Source organism: Streptopelia decaocto (genome assembly GCF_964273445.1).
Source record: "Streptopelia decaocto genome assembly, chromosome: 7".
In the NCBI taxonomy this organism is placed as follows: Eukaryota; Metazoa; Chordata; class Aves; order Columbiformes; family Columbidae; genus Streptopelia; species Streptopelia decaocto.
Genome location: NC_138661.1, coordinates 54,479,410 through 54,491,651, shown reverse-complemented (window position 1 = coordinate 54,491,651; position 12,242 = coordinate 54,479,410). Strand labels below are relative to the sequence as shown.

Sequence of the window (12,242 nt, the reverse complement as noted above, 5' to 3'; positions counted from 1 at the left end):
CCTTCTAGGGAGAAGCAGCTCTTAACGTGCAGCCACCCCTAAAGAATATTCATAGCGGCACAAAATCAGTGAGGTTGGAAGTGGCCTCTGGAGGTTCCCATAAGTTTTTAAAGTGTTGTACCTGAATTCCGTGTCAACAGGAGATTCTTTCTCTGGGCTGCAGAAAACAAACACAAGGGTTTTTTTAGAAAAAGAAAAATTGTTTTAGACAATGCAAGTAATACCTTAAAGTAATATCACTATGCTATAATTAAAAATACAACAAAATGACTGCCTAACAGAAATAAAACTCTCTTAAGTATGCTAAAATTCTGTACTCCATTATAGTGACCTAAAAATGATACAGTTAAAGCTTCAGTTTTGAGAAGAGCTAAACGACCTTGTAGGAAGTATTCAACACCTATGAGCAAATGCTCAAGACCTCACATGACTTTGACTCAAAATACTCTCCATTCTGAGAACATTAAAAATGTTCTACAGGATGCTAGTACAACAAAACCTCCAAATATATTCCTAAAGCACTCAACATAATTAGGTTTCCCAGAACTTATGATAATGTAGGTAATTTTTTCATACAGTCTAACATTCTTTCCTACTTTTTAATATGCTTGCCATACTGTTGTACATGTTATCTCACTGTTCACTGTCCATCCACATAACAGTTTCAGACATATGAATGTCTAATTCTGCTCATTTCACATGTATTTCAGTGGGTTCAAATGGCTTCACTTTAACTTGGCCCAGAAATTGCAGTCTCTCTTATACAGAAAGAACTGTCAGATCTCCGAGTATCCTTCACCATGAGGCTTAGTTGTTAGATACATGAAACTCCCTCTTATACTATACAGAAGTTTTGCAGGACTCAGTCTAACAACCAGGTAACAAGTCTGAAATATAACGTAAATGAGAGAGAAGAGGCTGATAAATCTAAAGAAAAGGCAGTAGAACAGTTGGTGCATCTCAGAACCAAGAAAATATTCTGGTCAGTACCAGACACACAGTTTAGCATATATCAAGAAAAGGGACATCATATGACATTTTTTCCTCTGCTGACTTCAGTAACAAAGTTCTCACTGACTTGGCAGGGATAGGATTGTCACTTTTACAACATTTACCATTCTGGAGGTTTGTGTGCCACACTAAACAACAACCACATTGGAAAGCTTTGTGCTCAGTTGATTTGGTAGATATTCCCAAAATCCAAACTGAGCTATATTAATCAGGTAAAAATAATTTCCGTGCAAGGATCTCTTGCCAACAGATGGACTAATCTACTGTATGTCTCAGTTTGTGTGTGCCTAAAGAATGCTAGGTATGAATATAAATGCTATGTGTTTAACATAAACTTGGGATGCAGAAAAAGGAGAAGGGTAATGGGGAGAGTTTGCTTTAGTAGGTGGAACCTTTAAAGCAATACTTAATACTATTTTATAAAGCGTAGCTTTAGGGAACAACCTGGTACAGACTTTAAGACAAAAATTTTCAAAAGCATACAGGAAAGTTCGGATACAATTTTCAAAATCACCAAGCAGTAAAGTTTTCAAAATGGAAATCCAGCTCTTATTTTCATGAGCCACATACGTGGTTTCAAAAATTGTATCCTAAGCTAATTAATACAGTGAAAGTGTCACTGATTTTCAGAATTCTGACCATGGAAATCTTAAGCATGGATTTTAGAAACCTTTGGTCCTTTGTATCGCAATCGCTTTAGTAGGAAGAGCAGTAATAGCATACAATACCATACCTGACATCTTCCCCCGTCTCGCTGTCAGAAGTACAGCTGCATCACAAACAGAAAGCAAAGACTGTTTACTTAAGTGAGCACAGGCAATCTGCCCCAGAAAGAAAAACTATTAAATTCCTCTTAGTGCACAGACTGCAAACAGTATTTATCACAGAGCTGCAGTGCAGCATCTGTTCCTTCTACACAAACCGACTTGATTTTAGCAGTCAAAAAAAAAATTTGGTGGCAGGTTTTTTTCCTTATAAACATTTAATTTGACTCAACAAATAAAATCACCTTCACTCTGTCCTGGAGGAGCTAACAGAACTGAGAATTCCTAGTGTGACAAGAACACATTTCTGTTAAAAAAGGGGCATTTTCAGTGAAAACAAACTGATAAATTGTGATACTGTATCTTTCCATGGCAGTAACTGCACCTCTGCAGCATATAACAGGTTAGTTCGAACCCTAAATCTCACCTTCAGTTGATTTGCAACATGCTGCCCTCTGTACCAGCCCTATCCTTGGGGGGATGTGTCTCTGTAAGAAAGCGTGGGCAGGTCTGAGGGACAGACAGGTTTTGTTTTCGCTGTTTTTGAATGTGTACCACTGTGTTCGCAGACAGAGCTGTTTTACAGCATGACTGGCCATACTTATTACTGATGCTAAATTCATTTCCATTGGAAAAAAATGAAAAAGCTCTATGTTGAGTGGTATCACCAAAATCGAGGAAAAACAAAGTTTTCCACGGTTTAAAAAGAACAGTCTTATTAACTTTATGCTCACATCAACTGCTTATAAATATCCAGGAAAGAAAAATATACCTGGAGTTTAAAAGGTTGGTTTGAGACACTTCCAAAAAGTTAATGCATAGTAAGCAATGGCCATACCTAAACTCAATTTACTGCAGAATTTGGGAGAGTCAGCCAGCCACTAGTACCTTTATGCCAAAGGCCAGTGCACTGAACAAAGCTTTTCTGCAGTTACACTTCACTGCTCTTTAGTGACCATGTAAACTCGGTGGCACCTTCTCTAAAAACCCATTAACCTGTTGCATATCATTAACTAGCAACAGGTTATTTACAGAAACTATCAAGGGGCTGAAATAGGAAATATCTTTTCCAGCCCTTCCATGCACTGCACAAGGACCCTGAACAACAACCATAAGTTCCTGCTTTGTGGAGCACCCCAAAGAAAGCCAGGCATCCGTTCTACCAGGGAACACCTGGTAACATGTGACATGTAGTGTTTGTGCATGACAGCAACATCCTCTCCATGGTGCTCTTCTACACCAGCCTGTGAGATGAGCAGAAAACTGTGCAGATCATATATTGATACTCCATCAATGTAGCTGAAGAAGCAAAGAACAGCGGGGCCCCTGGAGGCCAGCACAATTTCCTGTGCTTCCTGCAGCTGTGCAGCTTTGCTGCGGTTTCCACTCAGACACCAGGGCAAAGCACAACACTCACAGGGCACGAATGATTCTCCGAGGGGAGCACGAGGTGCAGCAGCGCACAGCAACATCCTGACTACCTTTGTTAACCATGTTCTTTCGCTACACAGCCACAGGTGCCACAATTTTCATATTCAAGTATTGGTAGATCAATTCCCCAATATGTGTTTCTGTACCGTACCTGGAAAAATTAAATCTCCATGTGCAGTTGTAGTTCAGCTGTTTCAACCCACTTTTTTCCACTCTGACTTTGCTTTATCTCTCCTTTCCCCTTTTTCCTACATACTCTTGGAAATTAAGGATGCATTTATCTTCTACCAGTGTTGAAATGTCAAAATAATGTGTGTTTGATAATGAAGTCTGGATCAAATTTTTCTAGGTATATGCAAGTCTAAAGATGCAAATATATGCCACTGAGATTTTCAAGCCTTCAAATCACTGTTTCCAACTTAAAATAAAGTATCTGGATGTTTCTGAAAACTCTAGTAAACACGCTCGTGAAAATTGATGTAATTTTTAGGCATTGAAATAACTTTAAAAATACTGTCATTTGATGAAAACAGTCAAGTCCACATTAAATAGAAGAAAACCTACTGTTAACAGCCTTAAAAAATCTAGCACTTTCTTCAAATTATAAGGACTCTACATTCACATGGGAGTATATATGTCCTGTTTAGAACAAATGACATAGTTTTGTCTGAGCAAACTATTTCTCATTTAGGTCAATTTACTCCAAAAAGACCTACGCTATAAACTGCTCTGTGGACCAGAACCGGGACTATTTCAAGTGAGATACCACCCAGGAGAAATTAGCATGGCATATACTATAATTATTTACTCAATAACCAGTCAAATCAATACTATTTACCATCTGTTCAGAATGCAAATAATGATTTCTCTATTTTTGTTAATCTCTAACCATATTATAAAATATTTATGCTGAGATGCTCTCAGCCTGCTTTCAACAAGGGGCAGTAATCTGAGCTGGATCTCCCAGACACACACCATAATACAAACAACAAAATAAAATCACAAATGAGCCAGTGCTCACTTCTGATAAGCTGCTTCCTAGCCCAGGAATAAACTGCATTTATTTTTAAGGTTTTGAAACAAATAATTTTTATAGGAAACAAATAAAGATGATATAAAGTTAATCCTGTTTTATCAATAGAGCATGGAGGCACAGAGGAGGGAAATGACTTGTGCAAGGTTATCCATTAGACCAAGGGAAAGGCCAGGAATAGAATCCAGATTTCCTGAGCACTGAGTGACATGTCAGCAGGATGTATCCTCCCATCTTCATAGCTGTGACCTTGGAGGAAGGGAAGGGGAAGGAAATTTGGAATGAAATAATTCAGGACTATTCCATAATGTGAATGACTGAAGCCAACCCTTTGTCTCATCCCAAAGAACTGTAACAAGGATCTTACTGATTTTGGTGATGCATTTAATCCCCTGAGCTAAGACTAAGAGCTCTATTGATTACTTGATAAGATTACTCTCCTTGAACTTGGGATAATGTTGCATGTACCTGGTCAGGCATTAGTACTTTCTTATCAAATTAAGGGAGCTTTGATCAGATAGCTTTACAGCACAGGTGTGCAGCCTACACTGACCACATCCATCATTCTGAATAGACCAGAGGACACAGCAGCAGCTCTGAAAGATGAGACAAAACATAATCTGCCCCAGCGCAGCCAGCACTTACAGTGCTAGGATTGTTTCTGCCACAAGCCCCTTTATACATATCTGACAGATAGCAAAGCAAACGTGATAACAACTGAATTTTACCTTGTGATACTTTGGCACATATAGAAGACATGAAAACCAGTTCTGACCTTTACACTGTAGTGAAGTACATACTTCTAAACATGTGCTATTTAAAAACACAGTCTGATCAGAACCATTGTGTCATCTGCTTTAGTTTAGCATCAGACATTCAAATTACACTTCTTAATCATGTTATGTCATCTGTAAAAAATTACAGCGTTGCTGAAATAAAATTAGTTCACCTAATAAGGCTGCATGGACTGTGTGTGGTTCCTCACCACGGTCTGACCATCTGCTTAGGGAAATGTGTTTTAATGGATAGACCACCACAGTCTGGAACTTTGGCTTCTGTTCTTGTCTCCCGCACCAGCTGAAAGGGTCACCTTCCTGTGTTTCATTTTCCCCACCTATAAAATAGGGAACCTTCCTTCCTTGTACTATTACTATTAAAGCATGTGCAATTCTGAGTAGTACGACTGGCTTACACATGAAGGCTGGATATAAATAATCTCTCTCTACAAATACTCAAAGAATTTGCGAGAATTGTTCAACAAAATCAGTGCAGAACCCACTGGGTAACAATGACTCTCTGTCCATCAGAGTGTGTGGTCTCGGCACACAGTTGCACTGTTGTTCCTTCATTCCAAATCACTTGAAATAAATTAATTGCTTCTCTAGGTTCTTCTGCAATTTGTCAACCTCTACCTACAAATAATTGTATCCCAAAAGGGACAGCACAGTCTGTATGGCTAGGAAGTCTAGTAGCGTAAAATAAACAGGCCCAAACTGTTCACGCTTACTGATCAGACAGTATACTAGAGATGGCAGTAATTTACCACAAGCCATGTACAGGAGTTACAGTATATGATACCTTCTGTCACTTAGTTTGAGGGTGAAGAGACCAAGTCTTAACAGTACAGCTGCTGGAGTTCAGAAGCATTTTTCTTCCTCCCTTCATGGCCAGTACGAAAGTTAAACACAAGTACAGACCATATCTGGCTGTCACAGTGCAACTGCTGCGTCCCCTGGGGAAAGGTGGGAAGGACACAGCTATCTCCCTCCTGTCAAAACAGGCAGGATGCTCTGGGGGAGTACCATGAGGTCACTGCCACTTGTAAAAATCTCTTCAATTTCTCAGGCACTAGACCAGTGCTGGGATGGAGCACATATCTAAAAGGATGATCCAGGGATCACTCCTGGTGAGCTGGCACCTCTTTATAGTTTCATTCAAAGACAGGTGCTCAGGCCTGAAAGTGCAAATGCTGTTCCGCAGCAGCACAACACTTCAGCTAATTAATTCTGATCGCAAATTAGTTACAATTTCACTCAGGTTATGTTGCTGGAGTGCAGAATGCACAAGTATGGTTATATATTCCAATTAATGGAACAGATAGCTTGTTTGACTCTGGCTGAGGTGTTCTTCCTGATGTGCTCCCCTACAGTTAGCGTAAGGTTTTTGTCTGGAATGTATATCTAACAAAATCTCTGACACCACAAAAAGGTTCCCAGGATAGATTTTGGCATTTTTCTGTATTACTACTCAACTCAAGCTTGAATTTTTAAATAGCACTACCTGCTCCAGAATATGTTCCCAGAGATCTTCTGCATCTCACCAAGTATGGCTAGCAAGAGAGATGACTTACCGCAGCCAACCTGTCCTACAATCATCGTTAGCTGACCTGTGGGAGAAGAAGACATAAATAAACTTCTGATTAACCACATAATCACAGAAAAGTATCTGTTCTGTACATTTGATGTCATTTTGTACCTTGAGGGATTCGGATATCAATGTTGGACAATGCTGGAGGACCTTCGGGTGTCCAAGTGAAAAATCCATTTGTGATCTATGCCAAGATGGAGAGAAATAAACAGAAAACCAGCTTTAGAGCTGACTTCTTTTTTTCAACATCAGAGACATCACGCCTGCCTTCATCACACTGAGCACAGGAACAGAATTAGCCTTTGCTCAAAGCAGGAGACAGATCTTTAAGTGACTGATTTTCTAAAGGCCTGTATTCTGATGTGCACAAATCTCTGAACTCAAATAAGCATGACAAATAAAAAATGATTACAAATTCCTGAGGAAAAGGTTGCTATCTAGGGTTTCTTTAGTTTCGTTATGTGTAAGATGGGCACATTAAATAAGTGAAATTATTATGATACCATTAAATTATAGGCAAAGTCATGGTTTGCTCTCTGCAGAGCACTGAATGTCACTCTAGACACACTGCAGCATAGACAATAATTACATGGTCCAAATTACAAGCAGATTTGCAGAACTTTCCACAGAAATTAGATGTTGCTGCCTATTACAGTATTTTCCTTTTTATTTCTGATAGAATTCTCAGATAACCTACACTTTGCTAGATACAGAAATCTTTTCATTGAAAAAGACAAAAAAACAAGAAACAAAGACTGTTCAGGCCTTTAAACAGAGGAGATTTTCATGGATATTGTGAAAAACAGGAAACAGGAAACAATTTTAAAAGGCCTGTATTTATACAGGACCCTCTTCTCTCTTTTTTACAGAGCCACTGAAGCCTTCAAAGCCTTTCAGCAACACAAGGTACCACATTCTTTGATCTGAGTGGAATGGGACAATTTTCTCCTACCTTGGAGAAAAAAAGTGATATTGTTATCTTGGGAAACAACCTGAAAAAGGAGCAAAAGAAAGTGCAGTGTTCCTCTCTCCAGATTACTGAAGGCAGCCAGAAGATCCTCTCTCAGAAAATGCCCCTCCACGGGCAACAGACAGACAGACAGAACTTAGAAACTGCAGAAATTCCCTGACCCAGGTGCCACCAGTGACAATGTCAGCAGATGGAGCCATGGATTACAGCTGGTCCTGGGTTTCTGCTCATTATAAACACTGTCCTTAGAGTGGTTACTGCTCTGTCCCCTCCTGTGTGACAGACTCCTTTGTTGTTGCCCCAGGGTGTCTTTTGATCCAGCACCCTCATCAATACCCTCTCTCAAATATTGCTCTTATTTTCCTGGAAGTCTATTCAAGAAGGATCCTGCACCAAAGCAGCACGTCAGATGACAACCTCTAAAAAAAAGAAACACCATAAAAGCACTACCAGTTGTCCTACTTAGTCCCACGAAACTGAATTATTCATTCTTTCATGTTGGAAATGCAAATGTAATAGCAGCCTTGCTAAATAAACAGTGTCATCACTATAACAACCATCACAATTTTTATTACTTCTTCCAAATTAAGAGCATCAGTCTTCAAAGTAGTGTGGGTAATTTTTCTTCAAAGAACTTAGGTCCTTGGGAATTAGTATTTAACTTCATCTTGAAAGGCTACTAGGAATTCTAAAAGAGGAAGACCAGTGACAAAATTATTTTAGAAATGTTTAAACCAAATTCTTTTTGGTTTTGTTCACATAGTTTTTCTGTACAGGCATTGGAAATGGAAGAAGTAGTCTGGCATACATAAAAGGCTGGACCAGATGATCTTTCGAGTTCCCTTCCAACCTGGGCTGTTCTACATTCTAAGTTGGATATTTTTGTCATGAGAACAGGGCTAATGACTTAAACACTTCAAATGGAAAATTGCTGAGTGAAATCTAGAGGGATATACACAGTTAACCACAACACAGAAATCAGTAATCAATTATTAAAATGGAAGACAGAAAACAAATGTGAAGGTTAATCTCTAACATGAGCACGAGCATCTGACAGTTCACATCAAGTGCTGGTTCTTGAATTTGAAGCTGCCATCAGAACACAAAAGTGACAATTAGTGAGCTACAGTAACAGTGTTATTAGAGTGACCTTCATATCACCTTTACACAAAAATCATCTGGTTCTGTGATGTTAATGGGTCTTCTCATGTGAGAGCTGTAATTGTTCCAGTCGTCCCTGGCAGGCCTCTTGCGGTTGACAACCTTGAGCGGCTGTGCAAAATCAGAAAGACACAAATATGCAGTCATTGGTGGCTGTACCGGCAAAATGTCCTAAACACGAGCAACCATGTTATGGCCTATACAGTTCAGGGTATTAAAAAGAGTTTTTGTAATTGCAAGAAATAATCAGTAGGAAATGAAAAAGTAAAAAAAAATATTCTGGGTTCAAATTACTCCAGCCACTTCACCTGCAATTAAACATAATTACTCACCACTGCCTGGTATTTGCTGTGATTATCTGTACTTATTAGCTCTGAAGATTTATCATGCTCTTCTCCAATTTCTTCACTTGACAGGAATTCACTCAGTTTCTGCACACTGAAAGGGAAAAAATGGTATTACACCTCAACCTGGAATACAAAACTTTCGTTCACTGCAATGTTTATTGTAGAGCATCCCTTTTATTATTTCAACCACTATCTGCTGTATAGTTTGTTTGTTTTCATTTTGTTACAAGTGTATGAAAATGTGCGATGAGAAGGTGCAAGGAAGGTGACAAAACCTGCCTTGTTGTCTGTTAACAGCCCTGATATTTTAATGGTTTGTGCAGACGCTTCTCAGGTTTTTTGCTTTCTGATACCACCAGAGAGATTGGATTCGATGATCCTTGTGGGTTCCTTCCAACTGAGGACGTTCTATGATTCTATGATTACGCAAAAGATGTTTTTTCGCACTTGGTGGGATGCAGACCAGCTACAACAGTAGCTCATTGTGAAGCCACATGCTGAACCAGAGTTAATACCATTCGTGTCACTGAAGTGTTGCACAGTCAATCCTAATGAACGCTTTTAGGAACACTAGGAATCTGATGAAATCTGCACACCATGAGGTAAATTCAGCTGGCTATGATGAAATACAAAGTGAGGTAACATAATAAAGCAATATACCTTAACAGAAGTGTTCAACAGATGAGATATAAAAAGAATTCTGACAACTGGCAACAAAATAGAACGCATAAAATCTTTCCAAGCTGTTTAAGATTTAATTAGCTAAGAGATAATGTGCCTTTATTTTGACACTTAACAGATCATTACATCAATTTTGTCTTTGTACCTGACTTTATAAAATGTCTCTCTAATCTACTCATAGGGCCAGCAAATGAAATTTGTAAAGGAAGTGGACTGAATTATGCACTCAACATCAAAGGGGCTCAAGTAGCTGGAAATAAGTTAACTATCAGTCTCCAAAATGATAAAGTGCCAGATGGCCTTAGGTTCCTAAAAATAAATTTATGGAGAAGCACTAAAAAAATTTATTTCAATATTTAGCCTTAGGCAAACCGTGGAGAAACAGGCAAATGACGCCACTGTAGCATAGTGATCCATGACTACCTGCTAGTATACAAATCTTAAAAAAAAAAAAATTAAAAAACACAGCATTTAATTTACATTCCACTGCCAAGCATTTCTGCATCAGGAGACTTATGTTCCTCCAAGAACCTTATGAGATAACCCACTGGTGCCAAACCAGTGCCTGCCCAAGGCAGCACAGGACAGCCTGAGACCAACTGCCTGAACAGCTGGCGCTTGTCCTGCAAGCGGAGATTGATACCACCTGGGGTCTCCCTCGGAGAGAACTGATTCTACAGTTATGTCAACCTGGGGTGAATCTAGCTAGAGCAGCTACTGCAATCTAAGCAACTGAAAAGTGGGAGGATAGCTATTTGGGATGGGACAGGAGGAGTACTAAGTCAATTTATGCTCAGTGCTGGACCAAAATTTCTTAATGGGAAGGTCTGTTAAATCAAAGGAAGAAATCAGAAGTCCCACCACTAGACATATTTATATCTATTTGCATAAAGCTCTGGAAAACAGGGCTAGGAATGATCTTGCATTTATGTTCAGTGAACCAGATATTTAAAAGAACATTTTAAATGTCTTTAAATGAACCAAATTATGGTTTAGATGCCACCCAGATGGAGCTGCTTTGCAGCTGCACCTACATTCTTCATAGGAAAATTACTCTGACATAATAATAATTGCTCTGAAGGTCTAAAGAGCAGATAGAAAAGTCAGCCCTATGTCTGCTCTGGGGTCTAGAGGGGGAAGAAGAGAAGACAGCAAACATATGCTTGGACCATGCACACCCAAACAAGACCATGTCTCTATTAAGCCATTCAATAATTTGATTTTTGCTCTCTGGTTGTGTATCAAGGTGGCTGTATTCCAAGTGCCAAGACTTCTCTCTGCAAGCCCTTTGCCCAGTGCTCTGCTTAATGCCGGAATTGCTTTTCCTGTGGCAATTACTGAGAAAACACAGTTTCGCTGTGAGAAAATCTTTTGTTAGAGGCAGCAACTCGTATTTCAGGATGGCACACCGTTCTACACTCATAAAGAATAAAAAAAGTACTTTCTCTGCAGAGTTCTTGCTGACATTGCAATTTCATTGGTATTCCAATATCTCCATGGGGGACCTTATATTTAAGCTGCAGAATAGACGTATTGATTAAAACATGGTTATTTGCACAGCTGACTGAAAAAGCTGTTTCATATTAAACCCAGTAAGATACATAATACCACTCTTGCTACTTGACCTTTGCTGATGGAAAATGGTACACTGTAGCTTTGTCCTTGAAGACCTCAGATTTCAGAAATACATCAATTGGCTGCTTAGTTTTAATTTTCAACAGCACAAACACTTTTGAAAAAAAAAAAAACTTTACAAAGCTATAACAGAGTTTCTCATCTCCCTGAAGAATTTCAACAGTTCTCCCTCTCAGAAGCAAACACCCTGACCCTGTAACTTAGAAAGTTTGCAAGGGCCCAATGTGGAACAGAAGCTTTGGAATGAGTCAGTTGTTCTGATAGCATCCATGACAATCCAGGGGGATGCTTTGCAGCTGGGCACATGTGTAATGATAAAAGATATTGACAACCTTATTTGTGGAGCATCAGAGACTACAGCCAATATCAGCATAGCAGGGATTCTGAAGTACCTGAGATGCAAAGCCAGTAACACCCTCTTAGTATCCTGTATGTGCTGGTTTCACTGCTGGATCATCTTCACTTAGCTCCTCTTTGTCTCTATGGGAGAAGCTGTCTCATGTCCTTGCTAAAACCAATTAGAATATCTCAGCCTAAAGAAATCTGAAGTACAATTTCAACAAGTTAACTTACCTTTACCCAATCTTACTGCTCAGCTGCTTGTTAGAGGAAAGGCATAACAGCAGGACAGAGTTATAGCAAGTAAACATTAGTTGTGCTCAATTAGCACAAACAATTTTCTAATAACTGTCTGCTTTTTCACATTTACCGAACTATTTAAGCAAGCATGTGTTTGCATGAGCTGAAAATATCTGGCACATGCTTCCAAAATATTTCAGAGAAGGATGCACTGCTCAGAAGGCACATGTAGAGTGGCAGCAGCAGCACTAGGAGCAATGCAC

General features: G+C 39.3%; 1 protein-coding gene across 4 annotated transcripts in view; it reads right to left on the bottom strand.

Moving 5' to 3' along the window:
• The window catches only part of ABCC8 (ATP binding cassette subfamily C member 8), an 80,505-nt gene that overhangs the window by 32,673 nt on the left and 35,590 nt on the right, over positions 1-12,242 (bottom strand). For all 4 annotated transcript variants that reach the window (XR_014184554.1, XM_082057771.1, XM_082057772.1 and 1 more), the window contains 6 exons: positions 9,070-9,175; positions 8,738-8,848; positions 6,715-6,790; positions 6,520-6,625; positions 1,745-1,780; positions 122-157 (listed from right to left, as the gene is read on the bottom strand). Coding sequence is in view for 3 of the 4 variants with exons in the window: in XM_082057771.1 (XP_081913897.1) it covers positions 122-157; positions 1,745-1,780; positions 6,520-6,625; positions 6,715-6,790; positions 8,738-8,848; positions 9,070-9,175 (471 nt within the window). In the remaining variant the exon portion in view is untranslated. The remainder of the gene's footprint in view (positions 1-121; positions 158-1,744; positions 1,781-6,519; positions 6,626-6,714; positions 6,791-8,737; positions 8,849-9,069; positions 9,176-12,242) is intronic.